Source organism: Aquila chrysaetos, chromosome Z, assembly GCF_900496995.4.
Source record: "Aquila chrysaetos chrysaetos chromosome Z, bAquChr1.4, whole genome shotgun sequence".
Lineage (NCBI taxonomy): Eukaryota > Metazoa > Chordata > Aves > Accipitriformes > Accipitridae > Aquila > Aquila chrysaetos.
Genome location: NC_044030.1, coordinates 56222034 through 56245990, shown reverse-complemented (window position 1 = coordinate 56245990; position 23957 = coordinate 56222034). Strand labels below are relative to the sequence as shown.

The 23957-nt window shown below is 39.6% G+C and overlaps 1 protein-coding gene and 1 long non-coding RNA gene across 2 annotated transcripts; one reads left to right on the top strand and one right to left on the bottom strand.

Moving 5' to 3' along the window:
* Positions 1-378: 378 nt before the first annotated feature.
* ERMP1 (endoplasmic reticulum metallopeptidase 1) lies at positions 379-21602 on the bottom strand. The gene is given in 16 exon segments (XM_030003666.2): positions 379-2635; positions 3775-3938; positions 4407-4522; positions 5264-5466; positions 6004-6156; positions 6781-6971; positions 7580-7754; positions 10352-10572; positions 11544-11756; positions 13143-13235; positions 15371-15517; positions 16396-16501; positions 16857-16984; positions 20016-20317; positions 21270-21460; positions 21462-21602. Coding segments are annotated over 16 exon segments (2679 nt in total). The 5' UTR covers positions 21573-21602; the 3' UTR covers positions 379-2470.
* LOC115336522 lies at positions 21588-22835 on the top strand. Its single transcript, XR_003921803.1, has 2 exons — positions 21588-21655; positions 22084-22835. It is a non-coding gene; the product is annotated as an uncharacterized LOC115336522 (long non-coding RNA).
* Positions 22836-23957: the final 1122 nt, after the last annotated feature.

Here is a 23957-nt window from a genome sequence, read left to right as displayed (position 1 = left end):
AAAGACTAATCTGCTTGTACTGAATGGGGAAGTAGACAGACACTGAAACAGCAAAATTTTCCATCCTGTTTTTCTACCTGTGATCAACAATAAATTTGCTCTCAGCTGTCAGTTTTGCAAGGAGTACTTACGTTTGCTACCAGTGACTTCCATACCATATCTTGTTTCAGGAAGAACCTTCCTCTCCAGGCAACTAGCCAGGGCCCTTATTTTAACAATTTTTACAGTCTTCCGCCAAGCATTATCTTCCACGTAGCTCTAATGCTAGCTGTCTAACTCCAGCATCACTTAAAAGTATTTCTACCCCAGGCTTAAATAAAACATAGTGCAATGAATAAAAACAACTCAAATATGCCTTTAATCATGCTGAAAATCGAATTTCACTGATTTTCGCTTTTATTTACAAAGACAGAAATTTATAACAAACCAGACATCCCTCATAATTAAATTATTTAATAAAGGTTAAATCCTGAGTTAGCAAAAGTTATTGCTTCACTGAAGTTTCAGACATTTCTAACAGGCATTTTTATATTTTTGGCTCCCACTACAAATTCTTCACATAGCACTTTTTCAAAGCCTTAAATCAGAGGCAAAACACAAAATAAAAATCAAAACCGAGGAAGACAGTAAATATCAGCGCAGCTTTAGTTAACTAGCTGTACATCAGCTAGAGTACAGTACAAAACATTTGCTGAGATTCAAGACAAGAGTTATGAACTAAACCTCCATTTTTCAAATAATTAATAGCACTTTTTAAAAAATAATAAATGTGTAATACAGGGATTGTAGTTTCAAATCAGATACAATCAAGCAAGTGATGATTAATGCACATGTTAATGTAGAAAGACCCACTGGTTTTAAGATACTGATGGACAGTTCATTATGATTACAGTAATTAAACCTCTTACTCTAGTCCATGAGCCAGTTGACAGTCTTCACAAATGTACCTTGCAACAAATGAAACTGGTTCTTGCCACTATCATCCACAACTACAGAACAATTTGAAGGAAAAATACCCGATCAGGGAGCTGCTCTACATCACAGCTCACACAAATTAGAGTCACAAAATTTTCTTTCACATGCCCTGCAAACTTCCCAGTACTAGCATGTTTTTACTCAAAATGATGATGCATGCACAAAATCTGCTTTGCACGCAATTTTGGCAATACTCATGAGATGAACAAAATACTGATCTGTACAATTTGTAGCATAGTATCCACGTCACAGTGTTTTATACACAGTTTGGAAACAAGTACGAATTTTCTCCAGGTACACAGAGTTCTTTGAATTTCAGAAACTAACATTAAATATTACACTGCAGTTAAAAAAAACTGGGAGTATAAAAAAACCCAAAGAGGTCAGTGGCTTCTGAACTCAAAGCTTGTCAATTAAAACTGGAAGATATTTTAAAGCACTCTCAGTCATTTACAAAACCCATCCTGTGGCAATAAGAGCAATCCAGAAATATCGGAGATCTTTTTGAAGATGACTCTTCCTGGTATTTTTCCTTATGGAAAGCAAACTGTACTTCAAGAAACAGTTAAACGTATTAGCGAAGTGCAATACTGTCACATTACCAAAAGTCTCTCCAGAGGAGATACCAAAAAGTAGCCAATTCTAATAAATTATTAGATAACGTGAAATATAAAGTAGGTTAATTACAAGACATCCACATAAAGGAGTGGGGACTTAGCACTCTTACATACAAGAGAGCAAGTCCCATGCTTACATGCTGATACTGAAAGATCCCAATAGGAAAAAAACACAATATGATGGTTAGGTCAAACTTACCCACGCAAGTTGTAACACTGAGGAGACAGGCAAAAGGGTAGGAACTAAGTTTTTAACAGAAACATATTATTTGGAGAAGACAATCTAGATAAATAGTTACCACATTCCATCATAATACCGATTTTTCTGCATTGTACATTTGCCAAGGACTGGGAATGCAACCTACACAAGCATCACAGCTTCAGTGACTTCATCCAGTGACAAAAGTAATGTTTAGGACTTTGCCACCTCTGCTCCCCCACCACATGAACAAGCATCCTTTAGCTGAAGGTCTTACTTTAATAGGACGGATAGGATTTATAGGTGATAGTCCCCACATGTGCGTGAAGTACGGGTTGTATTTTACATAGTATCAAAATAAGTTCATGAGGCCCTTTCATTGCAATTGCCGTAATATGCTAACATTACCTCGTCAAATGCAGTTCTCATTTTAAGAAACCCACTAGTCAAACTGCCATTTCAGTGGAAGAACCAAGGTGAACTGCATTCATGTTGACATGAAGTCATATCCCCAAGACAGCAGTAGTCTTTAAATAGTCAAACTGCCAAAGAAACACCATTTGTCGCCAAAGTACTTTAAATTCTTGTGAAAGTCTCTGGCATCTTGTTAGAAAGTGTTTGCTATAACAGCATTCTGCATCAGAGAGATTACCCTATTAGCGCTGCATTACTGTCAACGTTAAAAGACAAAAAGGTCATAAGTGCAGGACCAACCAGAAGAAAACGTCCAGTTTGGAAACCTCTCCAGTAAGGCATAGAGTTGAGGTGACTTTTGATCTTCCCCAAAAAAGTAATGTGCTGCTATGGCGAGGGACACTATTCCATCAGAATGCTTTTCTGGGGCCTGAAAGTGAGAAAAGGGCGACACAGTCTTTATGACTGTTTATGGCTTTTAAACATAAGATGAATCCAGATACACTTTTCTACAGACTTGATATCTATGCAACAAACTTCATCCTGCAGCTTTTTGTCCTATATGTTAAAACACTTCCTGTCTTCAAACATACCAGTCTGATTACATGATGAGTTCAATATTAATTGAACTTGCAACTAGGTATTCAGGTCACAGTGCCTCTGACATTACATAGCTTGCACATGCTCCGACTTCAAAGTTTGTATCTGTTCGTTTTGCTGACAAATCAAGACATGGACTCCAACACAGTATTTATACTGATCCTTCTATTGTGATCCTTAGGATGAAAAGGCTTTTCTGCCTAGCTTTGCCACTATCAATCTTGCAAAGCTTGTCACACTGCAGATTCCTGTCTGCCTTTATTAGATACCCTCAGAGGATTATTTGGTTAAGTGTTTAGACTGCCTGATCCAGGAAAAAACAAGGGACTTCCTGAACTTTCAAAGTTTTTTGTAATATTTACTCAAAGAATAAGACACTGTTAAACCTGTAATAAAAACACACAGATCTGCAAAAAGTTCTTCACTGGCAAGTTAACAGAGCAGGGAGGTCATAAATCCCACTGGAACAGCAATGCTGGAAGCCTTGCTTCCAACTGAAAATAACGTACAAGAAAATTTAGAAAACAAAGTTTTTACAACTCTCTTCAGCTTCAAGACAGGTAGGTTTCCCACCAAGGACTCCCTCTAATTTCCCCAAACCAACCAAAATACATCAAAAGGAAACTACTCACAATAGGAAAAAGAACTCTGAAATAACAGTAATAAAGATAAAACTTCAAGAACTATAAGGTTAAGATCAGAGAAATCCAAACTTACAACCTAAGACCGTGGAGACACGGAAAATATTCTCCCTTTGGCTGTTTGGCAAGTTAGTGGACTAAGCATAAAAAATATATGTGAGCTGATACATAAAGCTGAGGGAGAAATTAAAAGAGGGAAGCTAGAATTAGGATCTATCAAATAAAGCAAAGCTTAAGAAAGTTATAACATTTTTCACATAAGAATGCAGAAATGGTGACAACAGGGCAGACCAAGGGATCGCTATGTTTCCAGCAGCAGCATACTCACTGTCAGTTCTACCCAGAAGTGCCATGGTGTAGCCTGCAGCCCATGGGAGTAAAACACAAAATAGTCTCCTCCTAAGCTAGCAACTGGTATACCATCCCCGAGAGACCAGGTGGACAGAGCCGACCCTTCATGTGGCCGAACATAGAGAGACATGTGACTTGGACCTGCAGAGACAGGGATATGTATCTAGATGTATCAACAGGTGGAGGTAGAAGAACCATCTATTTTCCTGTATAGTAGCATGTTATCTATGTATTACTATTGCTGTCTTTCACAGCATGATGCAATTGTCTTGTGTACAGAAGAAGCTTCAATTATTTCTAAGTGGTGAGATAAATGAGATGATGATGTAGGAGAGGGACAGAGGTATAAAATCAACTTTAAGAAAGGACTTGGTATAAAAAGATCAAGGCTTACTCACAATAGACAAGGTTATCAGTACCCCAAATAACAACTGCAACACAACACCCACAGCTTCTAGCGTGTTATGAAACTGAATTAATTCATGCTAATCTCACAAAGCTCACTATCTTGGGAATAGCATTAGAACCTGCAGTACTGGAGTGAAAACCTGATTTGTTATCGGCATAAAAGTAAACACAAATCACAAACCAGAAGCTTCAGTCACTCACCAGATACTTCAAAGCTTAACCTCACAGAGTTCCAAGGCATCAGCTCCTTGGACAGAACTTTAAAGTGAATGGGGCTTCTTGGAAAAATTTCTGGAGCAGGAAGATACCAGTTTTTCCTGTTAAAAAAAACAAAAACAAAAACCCAAACGTTTTAACGTATTCTCAATGCAACACTCAGAGGTACTAAATAAGAGAAGCCGAGAAGTTTTTGTACAGCATAGCTGCCTGTGTGCTTACTAAATGAAATATTCAAAAGTTACTGACCCTAGCAGAAGGCAGGTAAAATTAGCACCTTATGGCCAGACAAATACTTAAAGTGCATATTAATAGAAAAATAGTCACCTGTATGTTCATTAACTTCATCTGCCTTAATTTACAAAGCAGTAAAATAAGTAAGAATATTTGCCTCTTCAAATTGCTACACTCTTGCTCAGAAGATTCTCTGGGTATGAGAAATAGTCACAGCAGCTTGTTTTCTTCCATGAAGACCAGCTACTTTAGACTTCCTCTGCTGTCAGCTGGGTGAGGCAGGGAAGAAGGGAAGAGACATACATACTCCTACTCTGAATTGCCCTTTGGAAGGCCGCCCCCTTCACCTTTTTTCCCACTGGTGCTGACATTGATTTTCCACACATCAACTTCTACAGCTCCTGCAGCAGACCCAGCAATCTCTTGCAGAGATTCTGGCAGAAGACACTGCACCTAGAGAGAAGTTTAAGTGTCTTCTGAAGTGGAAGGATTATTTACTTTTAGACCAAGATTAGCCTTACTTTTTCTTCGCTTACATAAGCAAGATTGCATAAATGACCAATGTGCTTTGGCATTAAGTGCTCAAGTGAAGCTGCGTTCACACCAACCGGAACATGAAATGCACTGGCAGAATCCAAGGAAGGCCACAGAAAGGAGCGTGCTCCTCACATGCAGTTCTAATGGTGTCGTTGATTTCAGGTACATGGGGAGTTATGTGAGATATCCCATTATAATCAAATCCATTAATCCATATACCAGAGTCACTTTTAACCACGTTTCCATGTACATCATGAAATCTTCTACTCGTGTGCTAGAAGGGGGGGGGGGAAGGGGGGGAGGGGAAGACATAGAGAAAGATGATGGAGCCTGCACAGTTCAGAAGAGTCAGAAGTGATTCTGAAATATCTCCGTGTCAATCCTTAAGGTCTACTCAATTTTCAGTATGCACTGAACACATCTCTAAGTATTTATGAATATGTAGAGAGAATTACTCAGATAAAAGAAACATACCATAAAAATACCTATGTTCAAAAGATGACTGTGCCTATAAGTATTTGCTCATCTCCCATCACATTCACTTTTTAAATCATCATTGCTTACTCAACTCTCCCACTTCAAACCCCCTAAAAAAAGCCTGCTCCTCTGACAGATAAACTGAACACAGAGATTGACCATGGGAAACATTAGCAATTCTTTCAAATCCAGGAATAATCGTTAGAGCTTTCAAATCAAGCAAGAAAGGGAAGGTTATTCTTTTGGGGGCAGGTGGGGTGGGGGGTTAAGCTTTGAAAAAAACAAACACTCTTGCAACCAATAGAGGCAATATGATATGCAAGGCTTTTCTTACCTGGAGAAAGACTCGCTTAGGCTTTGGATTAGCCGCATCAGAACTGTAAGGAAAGAAGATTCCACTACAAACGAGAATCAGAGTGACTACAAACACAGCAGTTAAAGTTATTAGCGTCGTTTTTGTACTTTTGACAAGGTAAATGAAGTTAATCTAGAGAATAAAAAGACAGCCCAGTTATAAAACTGCAAGATTTAAGAAATATGACGCTACTTGTATAACTCTAAAATCCAGTTATGGAACTGAAAGTACATTAAAAATATACCATTGCAAGTACTACCTGACACAAGACACTTCTTAGTAATCTCAGTATTTATAACCAAAATGAATAAAGTGAGTACTTCTTGGAGCTTTCAAAGATTTCCTGTTTTTTAAAACATCTGCCAACAAAAACTTAGAACCTTTGTGGCAAGGGCAGCAGACAAAAAAACAAACCTCCAAGAAATTTTCTTTTTTTAAGTGTAGTATATGTATTGTTCAGCTACATACTATACTTCACCTGAAACGAATATCTGTTCAAACTCCAGCATTAAATTGCATATTTTACACCAATCTTTACTACATCATCATAGAGCAGATACATTTTTGTAACCCGTTTCAATGACTTTTCTTTGACTAACACAAAACATGGAATCTTTGACATATTTCCTAGAAGTTTCCCTTAACAGTTAAGATATTGTCAAATTATCATTAACTTCAAGTATTAATTTAGAAAAACATTGATTCTAAACTCTAGAGAAAGTTTAAAAGTTTTAAACATTTACAAATTCTACTTACAAAATAGGATGACAGAATCATAGTGATGACCACAATAAATCCTGCCAACACCACATCTGGTAGAATTTCTGAACCACTTCGTCCCATGATAGGTGTAAACATTTCAAATACAGTCCAACTAAGATACATCATATACAGATATGGAACAAACATTCCAAGCATGTACATCATGACAAACTTCATTGTGGCACCTATAAGGGACACAAAAAAACAAAAGACAAAAAAATCGTAAAAGCTTAAAAGGACATAAACACACAGCTTTACTAATATATCCATATACTGCTGCAAGGCCCCATACACAATACTGGTCCTTATCCCTCACACAGATATGGAAAGGGGATCTCATTTTGCATGGCCAATGCCAATGTAACTCTTCCAAAAACACCCCAAAACAATTCTTGTATTACAAAAAAAAATTTAAACAGGTGTTCTGTTCCAAACACTGTTTAAATATTACAGTATTTTTTAACAACCTTTACTGTCCATCAAAGTATCTGATCACTTAATAACCCCAAATAATATTGTTCTTTTTAACTTGAGACACAGTAAGTTTTTCAGGTGGGTTTTTTGGGGGGTTTTTTTGGTTTTGTTTTTTTAAAGAGCTTCTCCGTACTTTCAAACTGTCCTTAGTTCATGAACACTTTTCCTTGTTACAAAAATGTCACATGGTTACTTTGACTATTCAGATTCGAAGTTTGGGATTTCTTTTGCTTAAATAACAGTTTGGAGGAAAACATTCAATATCCAATAGTAGGGGCAGAGGTTTCGGAATACAACCTCCCCCCCTCAAAATTCATACCTTTTTGGCTGAATTCTTTATGGATCATCAGCTTAGCAAGTAAAGGAAATGCTACCCATAACGTACAAATGAATGCTGAACAAAGGCCCATCTGAGTAACCACAGCCAATGCTATAGACCAAATCATCAATGAGGCATCAAAAAAAATATCTCCCAGGTACTGCTCATTCATATTCTGTAACAAAAAAAGCAAATATACTCATTACTGAGCATATTCCATGCATCACATCTCATGAGAACACACAGAAAAATCCTTATTTCTTGTATATAATTGATTTCCTTGGACAAAACAATTTTGACAAGCATCATCTCACCATTTTCTTACCATTTAGAGTTATCCATGACAGTCTACTTTTTTTTTTTTTTTTTTTTCATTTTTTAGATCTGCTCTGACATAGCTTCAAAAAGAGATTACATGGGCTGGGGTGAAGGGAGGAAGGGAACGTACAAATTACAACACCAAGAAGATGGAAGGCTAATGTTTCAGGTACACAGGCAAATAAGGCCTTTTTATAAAAAGCATTGGTATTTGTGAAGCATATAAAAAAGGTATGTAGTACTTATGTGTGAAAAAATTATCTGTATCTCCTGCGATTCTAAGCCTGTTTTTGAACAGCACCTGTTGATACACTTCTTATAGAAGCACAGTTACTAGTCCACAGCTGTCACTGTCATGGGTCAGGTAATACCAGATACCTTTTCAAAAGGAAGGAAGTTTAACCATCAAAAATGTAATTTGGTTTTGTGGGCTTTTTTTTAGGTTACACGGGCAATGCTACAGTGTTTGTAGTGCAAGATTCTTAACTGTGAAACCTGCTAGCAGCAAGAACTGCTTGCGTGAACAATGGCTATCAAAAAGCACCTAGTTCAGTTTCAGGCTAAGTAGAAAGAAAAAAAAGGGTAGGGGGAAGAAACATATGAGTTGCCAAATGTACTTCAAAACAAAAAGCTTATTAATTCACAAGTTCTTGAGCCACTAACAGAAAACACCAAGGCATTGCCTGTGATAGCCAAGTAAGAGATTAGCTTCCAAAATTTTTATGCAACTCTAAGTACAATGTGAGTTACAGAGGCAGCATAAACTGTATGGTGTATTGCAAACTACAGCATGCAAGAAAATTAAGAGACTCATGACATCAAGTTGGTTGATCTGATCAGACAATCAGCAAGCAAGAAGTAAATCCAGAGCCTGGAACGGCTGAACCGTTATCAAAGTATGGTCTCCCATCAGCTCTTCCAAAAGACTAGAAAATGGGAACATCGCATCTCTTTTATAATTGGCTCATCTTTTCCACAAAAGGACACCACCACATACATATACCAGTTAATGTTCCCCTCCCCCAAACAATTAAAAAAAACCACTTCCAGGTAAAGACATGATGGATCTGCCCAAACTTTCCATACAATCAAATTTCAGTAAATTCTTAAAACTTCTTCACATCCAAGGATGAAGCTAGATTTGGCTGACAGCTTACGTTTCCTAAATTCTCTTGCCCAAAGCTTGACAAATGGCAGAAAAGATAAGTAACAGCAAGCTGAACAACTGAATATTACTGCGCCTAAAACCTAAACCTAACAGGCTCAAGCAGTCTGCCCTGGAAAAGCATCATCTGTCAGATACCTCAAGGCACCACCTCACAGCCCTATTTGTTTTTAATACAAAATCATTAAACTATCATCTAAACATATGGGATTGTTGTGAGCTACAATTATGCCATTACTACGCAAGTAGAATCACGTTGGTTAGTCCATAAAAAAAGAATTCTAAGCAAAAAAGGTAGATAGACAGTAATCATGACGAATTACAGCAATGGAAAGGTAACACCACCGAATCCTCACCGAGCCTTGCAGGGGCCTAAATGACCTTTACTTGTTGCAGAAAAGAGCATGGACTATCAAGAGCTCTGTTCCATCTCCAGCTGTGGTCAAAACTAACAATCAGAATAATCATAGAGGGATGGATGACTACTCAAAATTTTTACAACAGCTTCATTTAGAAAGCTCTGTACAGCACAGATTACTGTATTGGAAGAGGGCACGACAGAACTAGAAATTCTGATAGATGTAAGAAAAAAGCTCTCAAATGAACCATCTGAAAAAAAAAATCATATTATTTGCTTAGAACGTTAGAAATACAAATGACATCACCAAAACATGTATAATAAAAGAACAGAATAAAACAGAGAGAACTGGAATTCCAAGTTTCACAACAAAATGTAAATGATAAATCAGATTAAATAAAGAATAAAAATACTAAAAGATACATAAGGAGGTACTGTACCAAAATAAATTATTAAATTTAGGGAACCTGTCATGCAAGTACATTCAGAGGCAACAATCTGGTAAGATTCAAAGAACGTTCCAGTATATATGTAGATTCTGTAATTATCAAGAACGTTGAAAAGTATCAAAAAACCTAAATTCTCCAGCTGTTGCTCTGCGCTCTTATCACTGAAGTGATAGCACGAAGGCAAGGTGCAGATAGAGAAAGAAACAGTACCTTATACTGTATTCTACTAGGTTTTTGCCCTTTTTTCTGAAGCAGCTCCTGAAGGTCATTAGCAAGGAAAAAGCCTTAAATCACAAAGCTCTTAACTCTGATTTAGTAGAGCCATCCCCATGCTTAGACATAGCAATTTTTACAGCAACATTTTAAATACTTCTGTCCAATACAGAAAACTTTTTGCAACTTTTTAATCAACTCAAAAATTAAGTCTTCCACAGATTAAACACTACATTACCCTTCAACATTAGCAATGAAGTCAAGCTTACCTTGAGGAAGAACTTCTTGGCTAGCGTGTGCACAAGAACAAGATTAGCTGCAGCTGCAGTGCCATACAGAAACACAGAAACATAGAAATGGGTGTACCAAGAAAGAGATCGTCCAATGACGGAGATGAACGCTGCCACTATAAGGACTGTCACCAGTGTACAGACCCAACTTATCAGTGTTACACCAAATGCAGTAAAAAATTTCTTCAGGTTATGAATAGCTATGAAGAAGAAAGAAGATTTATTCAACAGCCATGTATTCTACTCCAGACTATCACCAAGACTGTAGTTACCCCACCGTATAATTGCTTTAATGACCAAAGTAAAACTGCATGAGGAGTCCACTCTGAAGATTTCTTAACAGCATAGTCTAAATCACTTAGCCTATTTCTTTGCAAGTCTTTTTGCAGTCTTCCCTGCTGCAAGATTTATTCCCAGAGTAATAGTGTATTTTGCAGATTACCATGTTCCCGATAGTAAAAATTTCTCTAGGGCACCAGTGGAGCCATGTCTCAAAAAAAAAAAAAAAAAAAAAAAAAAATTGGAGTAGCTTTTCTCGTAACTTTTTCTTACTCCAGAAAAAGTTTGCTGGATTTTGGGGTGGGGTGCGGGAGGCAGGTTGGCAGGTTTTTTTGGTTTGATTTTTTTTTTTTTTTTTTTTAAAAGCTGTATGTTCCTACACATACCTGAAAAGGTCTAACTAGAAGATTTAAGTTGGTTTACACCCTTTCTTAAGTTTTGCTGTCCTTCTCCCCATTTGTTGTTTGCTTATTTGCTCCTGCCTATGGACAGGTGTTAAAGAAGGGACTCTGAAGCCCTACCTGTACTACCAGAACAATGAGTTTATACAGATACTAAGCAAGTTTTGGGGTTTGTTTTGCATTTTCAGATCTTTAAATGATTTACTTTTCATGAAAGCATAAGAGATGTAATCATGATTCATAAATGCTAGACATCTAGGCCTATCACAGTCTTTCTTCATCAGAATTATTCACAGTTGATTTAAAAAACACAAAGCATCTCCTATGTTATGCTGCACACCTAAAATTTATTTCTGAAGTTTATCTAAAAAGATGCCTTAATCATCTGAATCCTTCTACTTCTCCATCTACTAATTGCTATTCATTAAAGAGTAATATGATTGGTTTTTTTGTTTGTTTTTTGTTTTTTTTTTTTTAACAACTAGGCTTACCTCTAGTTTTGGGCTGTAATACTTTCTTGCTTAAATAAAGAAAAGCAATTGCTGCTGTAATATAGTTCATGATGGTGCCAACACGAGCAGGATAAGCCAGGACAAATAAGCCAAGTACATCAAAGAACACAACATTTCCATGTCGATACTCGAAAGATTTAGCCAACTTATCTGATGTTGCTAGGTATTTTAGGACACCTAGAATATTGTCACCTATTAAAAAAGCAGATACATAACTACATCAGGGTTAATGAATTAGTACACAGCATTCTTTTAAATGCAAGTGTTCTTAAAAATAAAACTGTATCGAAATATCCTCGAAGACATGAATATACAACTGATTATTCTGAAACAGGTATTCCATGGTATGCACAGCATACATTTTCATGAGTTAATCTATACAGCTGTCACTAAAATAAGTATACTTGGGAAGCTTCATGTATTTAAACCCTGTTGCAATGAAGGGAGTAATCAAGCTTCCAGCCCATAAGCCCTTCTTCAGGTCTGGTATTAAGGCACCGGACTTCAAGACTAACCCATAGATGAGTTTGTAATTTCCTAAACTTCCTCCTCTTCTCCTTGCCACTAGTAACCCCTCCATGTTTCAGTGACTGTGCATAACCTGCCTTTCTTTCCCTAGATGACTGTAAGGTAGGAGACAAGGAGGCTATTTTCCTTTGTAGCCTACAGGTATCAACAACCTTTTCCTTTCTCCCAGTACAGCCAAAACACATGTAATCACAACAATTGTTCTCAACTTTCATTTTGCTTTTGCTTGATGTGTAAAAGTGCTTACTGGCCAAAAAGTTTGTCTTTTTTTTTTTTTTTTAGCTGTGATATGTTTAGCAAGAGATGTTCTATGTAACTACCATGACCAGTACAACCACCTGTCCAACAGGAATTTAGAAGTGTTACTGTCTTGCAACTGCATTGGCACAAGAAAGCGTTTAAAACTCTTATTCATGTTGGTCATCTAAACTGGCTTCTGTAAGCTTAATCAGGGAAATGGTCAAAATCCTGTGGGCATTTAGGATTATGTTAATTTTTCCTGCAAAACTAAAGGTCTTACTGTAATTTTCTTTACTGCAGTATGTCAAATAGCCTGCTATGAGCACAACCTGTTAGTAGAAAATAAATCCTGTTTATCCACGGTCTGTGTGCTACCATAGAAATTTGACTGAGATATATTCTACAAGAAAAAAACTCTGCTGGCAGATCAGTCACTATGCCACCAACTTAACCATAAGCTCCTCATGATGAACATGAATCAATAAGGGGACTTACTGAGAGAAAATGAACACAGAACACTGAAAAATCAGGTATCAATGGCTAGATTATAACCTTAATGAGATTCCACAGTTACTTTCAAATGAACATCACTGGATGCTGATAAAGTTTATCTTCCCAAGTTGACAAAATACTTCCTTTGTCTTTGAAAGGCATGCATTCAGTTAATTCTTTGTTCTTTAGAACATGTCTAGCATGTTCTAAATGTGTAATTAAAATTACAAATTTCTTACGATGGTAGTCTTACAGCAAAATGAAAAAGCAGCTACAATACTACTCTTCAGTAAATTACTGAATTCTTGAAATACCAACCTGCTCTCTGAATGGAATCTGTTAAAATTCTGTCTGATGTGTCATATTCTGTATGATAAATATAGCCATTTTCAATAAAAGCCAAATCTATTCCTACAGAGAGAGAAAAAACACGTTTGAAATTACGTAAACATAAAACCTCAAAACAAACATGTGAAAGCCTCAGATATCTTTCACCGAAAACATTGCTCTACTTTGTAGCCCACTCACTATCCTTAAAAATGAACAAAATAGTCTGCTTTGTAGAAGGAAGACTAACAGGGATTCCATGTTGTCGTGCTTTAAGCCCAGCCAGCAACTAGGCACCACGCAGCCACTTGCTCACTCCCCCTCCACCCAGTGCGATGGGGAGGAGAATCAGAAAGAAAAAATAAAACCCGTTGGTTAAGAATTATTTAATAACTAAAGTAAAATAAAATGTTGTTAGTATTGTTAGTATTACAACAACAACAATAATAATAATGCAAAGGAATGTAACAAAAAAAAACCCAACCAAAACAAAACAAAAAAAAACCCCAAGACAAGTGATGCACAATGCAATTGCTCACCACCTGCTGACCGATGCCCAAGCAGCAATCCACAGGTGGTGAGCAATTGCGTTGTGCATCACTTGTCTTTTCTTGGGGTGTTTTTGTGTGTTATTTCCTTTCTATTACAACTATTATTATATTTTTTTATTAGTAATATTACATTTTATTTTACTTTAGTTGTTAAATTGTTCTTATCTCAATCCATGAGTTTTACTACTTTTTTTTTTTGATTCTCTTCCCCATCCCATTGAAGGGGGCGGGGGGGGGGGGTGGAGTGAGTGAGCAGCTGCATGGTGACGAGTTGCTGGGTGGGCTTAAACCACAACACACATGTATTTAGAAAAGGACACTTTAAAACATTTTAAAATATCTGTCCTTTCTAATGTATTGATTTGCATGACATCTGTACACAAACTGATCTCTACTGGAGAAACACATGAAAAATGTTAATTATCTCAGCTTCAGAAAAGATGCACAAGGTGCTTTCCAAACATTTACTAGTAAATAGAGATCCACATTCTAAAGTAAGTAAAAGCAGCACTTTCAAACTATATGAACACCTTCTCAAAATACCAGGTATGTTCTTTTTACGTCTAACTTGTAAACAGCTTTTCAACTAGCCAGTCTGAGAACTCTTAATTTAAAGGTCCAACTAATTTGTAAAAACAAACAAACAAAAATATTTACAAAAAAAAAAAGGTTTTCTGCAAGATCAATTATACATTCAGTGTATCCCAAACACACACCACCTCAGCTGCACATGCAAAAAGCTGCTGTCTGCAATCTGAATCCTCACAGTTTTGCAGAGGTTTAACAAATCACTCCTCAATTCTACCAGTAGACAAAGAGGAACAAACTAGTTCTTTTAACTCAATTGTTCTATTTCTATTTGTCTAGAAAAAACAGAGTTCAGTGAGAATTCGTTTATGATCCAGGTACAATTCTGAACAAATAAAGAACACATTGTACAATATCAGCTGCTTTATTTTCAGGCTAGAAGCACACTTTGGAACAGTTCAGAATATGCCAACATGTTTTGTTCCAATAATCAATTCAGAAATATCACTTTTCTTGAAAGCGACTCCAATGACCACCTGTGCCAGACAGCAAGGATTTTACAGAAGTCTACATTCCTTTGAACTGTGTTTGCATTGTGTGTACCACATTTTTTCCCCACTGGCCATTCTCTGCAGAATGGATAGCAAACTGTAAACAGATTAGCAAAACCAGTAACTGCTGTCCTGTCCTTGATTATGACAAAAAAAAAAAGTAACAAAAATGCATTAATTACTAAGTTTCTGTCTTTAGAAAAGATTCTTTTGGTTTATCCATTAGGTACAGACATTTAATTCCTGCAAGCAGGTTATTGGCACCATTACCAAAATGTTTCAAAACAGAATATTTAACAGCGTACTGTTAATTCATGCAGTGTTTTCCTGATTTTTGAGGAAACTTTTCTATCCTGTAGTTTCTTCCTGGAAAACAGCAGTCTCCAAAAAAAATCCTTAATAACCTACATGACAAACCAAATCTAAAGGCTCTTGCCTTAGCAAAAAAGCAGGAAAATTTGCTCCCAAACTGAAAGACAAACCAAATTTGAGGATGTTCACATAGTGAACCACAGAAGGGTCTCCTTGTTATAAAAACTTAAGATAAATGGCTGCATAACGCACATTGACATGCCTTCTGATAACATACCTGGAACATTGCCAAAGTCCCTGTAGATACGGAAGTCTGTATCTGCTGGGATAATGCCACTCTGAAATATTTCCTGTGCCACCACAGAGGCAAAGGGATGTTTCGCTGCAACTACGTATGCTTGTACCAACCAAGGATTCTCAGGTCCTAATAAAAGATGAGCAGAAATTCCACAACAACCACTTTTTGAACTTCAGTGAAGGTATCTGTGGTAACAAATAAATAATGCAAAGGAACTACTAAGTTTTAACACTGTTGCCCCACAGGGTATATACTAAGTGCATTTGTGTGGGCTGAATGACTCATACTTGAGAGAAAGAATTAGTTACACTTGGGGAGGGGCGGAGAAAGCACTGATACCTGGAGTGTTCATTGGCAGAGTATATAAGCCATCTCTCAAAAAAGACCCAGCACTAATGAAGAAGTCACAACCCTTAGCAGAGTTTCCAATTTATCATCTATGTATCACATCTCAAAACTGTTGTTTAGAGAAAAGTCTCTCCACTAAAGCGTTCAGTGCAAGTAAACAATTAAGTGGCTCCAGAAGTAGATGGAAGTCTGCAGTCCAACTAGGATGGAGCAGAAGTTTAACTGTAGCCTACAAAACGCAGAAGTTTTGCTGCTTCCTGAGCAGCAGATGGAGTTCTAATGCCAACAACTCCCTGCATAGATTTTGAAAGAGCTGCTGTGAAAATTAAATAAAGCATATGAAAGTATAAGTATGCAAGATATACGAGATATCCAAATCTGTTTTTCTCCTTACTACCTTGACGTAAAAGGGAAAGACAACTTCTGTAATTCTGTTCTACACAGGCTTCCCACCTACGAGGCAACTTCTGTGGCAGTGCTTTAGCCTACAAGTATATAAAGAGGGAGAGCAACTTATTTGCTGCACAGGGCTGGCAGAGAGGCACAGAGGTTCTCCTGTCTTTTGCTTATGAGTCACTTTCAATATTCCTTCAAGTCTACATTGTTTATTATCAAATTATCCTAGTGTAGAAACTGGACACATTGCAAGCTCATACCTGTTTGAAAAACAAGTTCTTTTCCTCCTACACCTGCTGCCTCCAGGTTAATAAAAGCTCTAATTGACTTGGCCCACTCATGTTGTGTAATGAAGCCATGACTAGCCTTGATGGGAAAACAAACAAAAAAAAATATAGGTCAAATATCTTCCAGACCAGCCTAAATGTTATTTTCCATCACATATGATCATAACTCAAGATTGGACAAGGCAGCCAGATCACTTAGAACACAAACAGATACAGAAAATCCAAGTCTTCTAATTAAATTAATATGGACAATATTCTTAATCTAAGTATATTTTTCCCTTTGAAATCAAACAAATTTTCCTCAGAATGTTAAGACTGGCATTCAACTATATTTCAACAGATTAAATACAAGCCTATCTGCAGTTACTCTTTCCTTTGCCAGAGTCTTAATACACAGCTTTGATATATATTTTATAATTCTGGCATATTCTCACCTGCAAAATATTTTCTTCTGCACCATTAAATAAGAATATGACAGCATGCTGCAGGGGCTCTGACGATTTTGAAAGTGTGTTGAGTATTTCAAGCATCACTGCACAGCTAACAGCATCATCACTGGCACCTTAAAATAATCAGCAGAATAGTATGGCTTACAACAAACACACAGAACTGCAACAAAGACCAGAGAAGAAAAAAAGCTTTATGCTATCTCAGTCACTTAATCTGAGGTACAATTATGCCAAGCTTTCGTACATCTTCTGCTACTGCTTGTACCCTGTGTCTATACTAGTTAAAAGCAACGGCAGACATAAAAATAATGCTCAAAAGTTGAGCAAGTGAAGTACAAGATATCAGATCCAATACTACTGCTCAAGCCAAGTAGACTAACTAGGTTACTAAGCAAGCAAAGTGATCATTATCTATTTTTCTAAGAACAATACAAATCAACAAGGACATAATTTTCACTTACAGCATACTCAAATTTTAAAAAAATAAACATTCCCACACAAGTCTCCCTAAAGCATTTTACACTGTTACAATGCATTCAAGCAAGTGGACAAAACCTCAAAGTAACACAAGGCCAAGACTGCAAAGTAAAGCAAAGGAAACACCAGAATTCACACCTTTAAAACATTCTTAAAATGAAAGTATACATAATAATACAGTATTTTCATGACCAGATGCTTTCTACCACCCTTCTTTATTTGCAGAAAACCCCTTTTGCTCTGAGCTCAATAGTCAGTTCTCTTTGAGTTCCTCATCCAACACTATTCTAAACTTACTCTCATTTCCTCACACCTCCTCCCATGCCCCACCACTTTTTTTATCTTGATTAAGCACCCATCTTTCAGCCAAGGTCACCCGTTGCTCTATTTCCCTCGCTTTGGTGCAAGCTGTAGCATCTCCCTACCCCACTCTAATCAATAACATTTAGAAGCAAACAGAGAAATTTAACCTCATTCCTTCAGGCCTGGGTTGCATATATAATGCTGATGTACATTGAGATGACGACAGTGTGGTCAGGCCTCAGCACACAATTAGGACAGACTCGTTAGCTGCTAAAACTGTTTAATTTACACACAAAAACTCAGCTTTTCCAAAGCTTGTAACTTGGCAGAATTTAGACATATCTGCCCCTTCCATGAAAAGGGCATATTCCCCATACAAATCTCAGTCTAAATTTTAGCCTTAGCTTATTGTACAGAAGTACTTTAGAATAAATAAATAAAACCAAAATCTTTCCAATACACTGTTCTCTGATCTATTTCTCAGAAATTAATGACTTGTTCTGCCAAAAGCTTTCCAAAAAGCCCCCGCCAAACATCTGATTTAAAGCCCTGATTATATTGCCACCCGCATTTATCAGTAGTCTACTCTTGGCCACACAGAGTTCTTTTATCTAACTTATGCTGTGTTGAGAACTCAGCAGACAAGTGATTACAGTTTTCAGCAAGACTAATCACTTATCTACCTCGCTGTGAAGCTAAGAAAAACAAGTTATTGGTTTCAACAAACATACAGATTTACATCTGAGTAAAGCAGCCATGTAGCCATAGACTATGACACAAGCTCATAGAGAAAGGTATCATCCTCAAATACTTCATATACGGCAAAATTGATGGGAGGTTAAAACAGATTTTATGGGAAATAACAGTAAACTAATAAAACCACGTTATCAGCTACGTCTATGATGATAATTTTAAGGATATTTCTGCTTTCAAGTTTATTAGAAAAGAACCAAATAGGCCATAAAAATGAGGACCACTAGAACAAGAGACATGTTTTAGAAATTTATTGTTTATGTTTTTCCTTCACAAGGAACTCAGGCTTTCTAACACTGAAGCTCTAATGGTTTACTGAGTTTTGCTTTACTTGTTTCACATGCATAAGCATCAACAGCAGATTATGTTTTATTATCTGATTTTCAACTATATTACTCGTTAACCACTGAGTCCTGCTGATTCTGGTTAAATAACACATTTTTGGAAATCAAAAAAAGATGTAAACAAATAACTTACAGAAATACAGAAGAATAGAAAACAAAACATTGTTGCTTAGATTATGTGCAAGTTTCACACTAAGACAACAAAACACAGAGCAGTTCCTCACTGTTGTGGTAAAGGGCTAGGCTGCTTTCTGATTAAAGGCAAGCATACAGGCCGATTTCTAGCTCCTCCACAGATTTCTGTACAATCCTATAAAAATCCCTAAAATTTTTTGGCACCTCTGTGCAAGGTTGGTGAAATATTTTAGTGTGAGAGTAACTATAAAGAAAGTAATTGATGTAGACATAATCCTGTGTTACAACCCATAGAAACAGACACACAATTTACCTCAGGCATCACTTTAAAGGCAGTTTTCAATAATCATTGTATTATGCTTGTGAAGTACTCTAAGTCTAAGGAGCTATATTTAGACTATAAATACAGTAATTAGCATCTCTGCAGTTCCTAAATCACAGAGCATGTGTAATAATCATACAGTTATTATTTAACATGATTAGGTTTATAAAAATGCAGAGGGACAAGAATAAGAGACTATGCAACAGTAACGGTGAAAGTAGCAGCGAGAGAGATGTACACACTACCAAGGCAACAGTACCTTAATCTTTGATCACTACAGTCTTTTGAGACAGAAGCTTTCAATGCAGAAAGAAAAAAAAAAACAATTGGCATCGCTTAAGGATATAACACTAAAAATTTGACATAAAGTACAATACCAGCAAAGGGAGGGGAAAACACAGATTGGTTAGTGGGAGTGGGAACATTCTCTGGCACAAAGCATCCTGTGAAAGGAAAGCCAGGATTAAATTACTACAGAAGTACGGAAAGACCTGAACGACAGGTGGAAGCAGCACATGAACCATATGCATAAGCACTGAACTACAAGGAAGTCAAATATAACCAAACTTTCTAGAAATCTAAATATAGTATCTGTAATTTGCTGCCTACCAGAAAGTGAGAGTGAAATCCTGACTTTCATAGGACCAACCTGTCACTCTAAATACTGAATCTCATGGAAATCAAGCAGATGAGTTGACACATGCAGTATTCTAGCACGTGGCTATAATGCTGCTTGATACAAGAAGACAGCGAGCCAAGTTCTGGGGCTCATGTAATATACAGAAAAACAGAATGAACATGTGGACCTACCCGGGGTATTTGGTACGGAATCAAAGTGACAATTGGATAACACTGCATGCTCAGCTCCATTTCGGGGTTCCAGCTTCACTATGACATTGGTTATGTTTGCATAGTAACTAGTAAAGCCTCCTAAAAAGTCAATGCTGAAGGAGCCGGTGGGCCTCTGTATGTCTACAGATATCTTGTGAGCATCTGTGCTTTCTCTTTCTATTGCCTGAATTTGTTCTAAGAGGTAGTTAACTGCAAGAACTTCGTTTTCTGGACTTCCAACTGTTCTGGGCCCAATTGCTGTTATGTTGTCAAGATACCCCCTGTAAGAGACAAATTACACATTCAGCATCAACACATTCAACATTTAGTACGCAACTTATCTACAGCGGTAACATTTTTGTACATTGTCCTATTTCAAAACTGACGGGAAGTGGAAGAGACTAAAGCCATCTGGAGATAACTGTAGTCAAGATGCCAAAGATCGTTATGGTAATGGGCATACAGTACTGATCTTTACTCAGGGCTCCTCATTCTGCCTATCACAATAATAAACCGAACTACCGGTTTCCTGTCTTGAACTTATCAATGCAAAAAGAAACAAAAGGGTGAACGGAGAAGCTGAAGATTTTACCCTTAACAGCGTTCCGCAAGCGCATACGCACTCTTCGCTGAACGTCTGAATAAGCACACTCTTGGCAAGATTTACACCAACTAAGAATCTGCAAAGAAACTTTCCCCTACGCCAAGCCCTTTACAATACCACGAGAGCACGCGCTGTTCGGTCAGCCCCAAAGGGGACCTCTAAGGCGCAGCCAGTACGAGACCTGGAGCCCTCACAACGTTCTCACCTACTTTCCGCGAGTGCCCGAGCGGGCTCCGAGCTCTCGCCGAGGGCAGGGGAAGACCCCAGCGCTCCGCGAAGGACGGTAACCCAGCAGCTGACGGGAGAGGCCCGCACCGGCTCAGCCTCAGCCAGCCCGCCGGACTCCCACCCGCTGCACCGACACCTCTAACGGGACGCCGCCGAGCCGGGACCCCCCGCCCGCCCGGAGGCAGGGCAGGGCCGGGCCGCGGCGGCGAGCGTCCCGCCGGGGCTCCCTGCGGAAAAGCAAACGGCACTCGCGACCACCGTCGCCCCGGGTCTAACCGCGGGCGGACTCTGCCCGCCGGCTGGCGCGGCACGGGCGCGCCCCAGGGCTCTCCGCCGCATCCTCCGCGGCCGCGGCCCCGGCAGGAGGGGCAGCCCTCCCTGCCCTCCCGCCCCCGCCGTACCTGGCGCGGGGGGCGCTGAACTCGCGGGGCCCGGCGGCGGACGGCTGGCTCAGCAGCTGCCGGTGCGAGACGTGCACCAGCGCCCGCAGCCCCAGCAGGTACAGCAGCACCAGCGGCGCCCCCCGCCCCTCGGGCAGCAGCGGCGGCGGCAACAGCCGCCGCCGCGGCGGCCCGCCCCGCTTCTTCCCCCCCCGTGTCGCCGTCGCCGTCATCCCGCGCCGGCGGGTGGCCGTGGTCCCGGTCCCGGTGGCCGCCGGTCGCGCGGAGCCGCCACACAGCCGCCGCCGTCGCGCTCTGCTCCATGGGCCGCGAGTTCCGCCGCGCAGGCGCGCGATACGGAAGCGGGCGAGGGTCAAAAAAAGGGGCCCGGCCCCCTCCTCGGCGGGGTACGGCGGGGCCAGAGGGCGGGGGGCGTGGCCCCGCCGAGTCACGGGGCGGCGGGGGGAGCGGGGAGGGGCAGGCCCCCGTCGCCGCCCGCTCACCCGTGCCGCGGCGGCTGGGGTCCCTCGCGCCCGCGCTGCGCGTTTCCCTGCGGGCCTGTAACGGTCGCTTCCCGCCTTGCAGGCCCGGTCGTGCGTCCGGCCGCAAAACCCAGGGCGGGAAGCCGTCGGCGGCGGTTGCCTTGGAGGCCACCGGCCCGGTAGTGGTGGAGCCCTCTGTACCGGCACGGCGCTCGGGCGAGCAGCGGCCTGACCCTGCGCTTGACCCGGGGTCGCCCCGTGCTTTGCGGGCATGTAGAACTCTTCGTCTGTTCACGGCATTTCTTCTTCTTTTTTTTTTTTTTTTTCCTCTTTCTCAACACTAAAACACGAAGGAAAGTGTGCAGAAGTGACGGCGGTGTCCATGGGGGAGCCGTAAAGAGCGCCAGAAACCACCAGACCTGGGCCGAGGGGTGGTGAAGCCTCGCAGACACGAAGTCATGGCACCGGCCGTGCTCGGGGTTGCTGGGGTGCCCCCCCCACCGCCACGTTATATTTGTGGCATTTAATAGCTGTGGCCATGCCCAGACTGGAGCTCGGGTAGCCGAGGGTGAAGTACAGTAACTCGTGGAGGTGCTGGGCAATAGCAGCTTCCACTGAAGTCATGCCAAGGAGAGCACCTGTGAGGATGGGGTCCTGAGGTGTGACACGGACTGTCACCCCTGCGGTGCTCCACTTGCTTCTCTTGGGGGGGGGGGGGGGGAGCATGCTTCTGCCTGCTCTCACAGCGCCTTCGAGTGATGGGACAGAGCTGTTCGATGGTTATTTTTCCTGTCTTTATCATACTGCTTTGCAGCGTACCTGGCAACTCTGAAAATACTTGTCTCTTGTGCTTTGTGACGTGATCTGGAAACAAAATATGTAATGACATGATCCAGAGAAATGGCTGTTTCAATATATCCAATGTTGCGGATAAACAGTGAACATTGCTGCTTTCTACCCTGCCTCTGTGTTGCCATGTGGAAGCTTTCTAACAGGAGTTGCAGTACCCTGGGGGATGAAAAAGTCTGAAGGAGCGGTGTGCTAAAATGTGATGACTGTGCTCTCTGGACACCTCAGGTGCTTTAGTAAATTTCCATATTCTGGCCTAGTGAGTTTTCTCATTTGCCTCACTGCACCCTCAGTACAGACAAGATTATTGCTTACAATTTATGATTTACGGCTCCAGATTATGCTACTACATTTAAGACGCAGTAACATAGTTCTAGGCTGCGAGGTTTCTTTTATCCTGTTTTGTTCAATTTTTCTTCCTTCCTGCTTTTGTTTTGCTTACCTGTGTTACCTCCCTCTTCACAAGTAGACAAACATACCCCCAGATTTGGTTCTCAAAAGTAGATTTTGCATTAGAAACAGCTCTACTATGAAAAATTCCAATGTAAATGTTTTCTTAAAAATACAAGTGCATAATTAGTCCAGTGAAATGGTTGCAACACAAATAATCAAAGCTAATTAAATGTAAGCCCCCTCCAAAATGTGATGGAGTGGAAGCTGCCCCTTGAATACATCACATTAATAATCTGTATCATGGTAAGGTAGTATTACTAATATACATAAGAAAATGTGGTTTTAAAGGAAGATGCGGCCAGATATTCAGTGCAGATCTGCATTTCTCCTTTGAAATTCCTAAGTAGGTCTTAAAGGTGTAAAGAGAAGTCAAACAAGGAATCAAATATGGACTTTCATCTTTTATTTTGATTTCATGTGTAATATCATCAGTGCTAAAATACTGGGGACCACCACTCCTGAAAAACTCACCTAAGCAGCTATATGCAGGCAGTTCCTCTCCAGCAACACATTTTGCTGCATTTCTATTTGACTGTGTCAGAACGGGCCCTACATTATTGATCTGGAGGGTAATAAACAATTTGAGAAAATAGGAGCTACACATCATTCATTTATTTTGGCTCTATGCTTACTTGAGGATTAGAACTGTAAAAGAATTTTGTCCTTTTCCTAATGGTCTTTTTCCCTTCATTCTTTGGGCAACATTTGAACATTAAAAACCCCTCAGTTAAGAAAAAGACCTGATTATACTTATTTTGGTGACAGTCATACTCTACAGGTCAAAACAATTGTTAATATTCCATCAATTCAAAATTCAGAAGTAATTTTCTGCTTTAGATCAGAAATTTCTGATGTTTGGAGTACCAACAGCCCTTTTATCATCTGTTCTGAGCACAGCATTTGGGAGGGCACTACGTGATGTGAA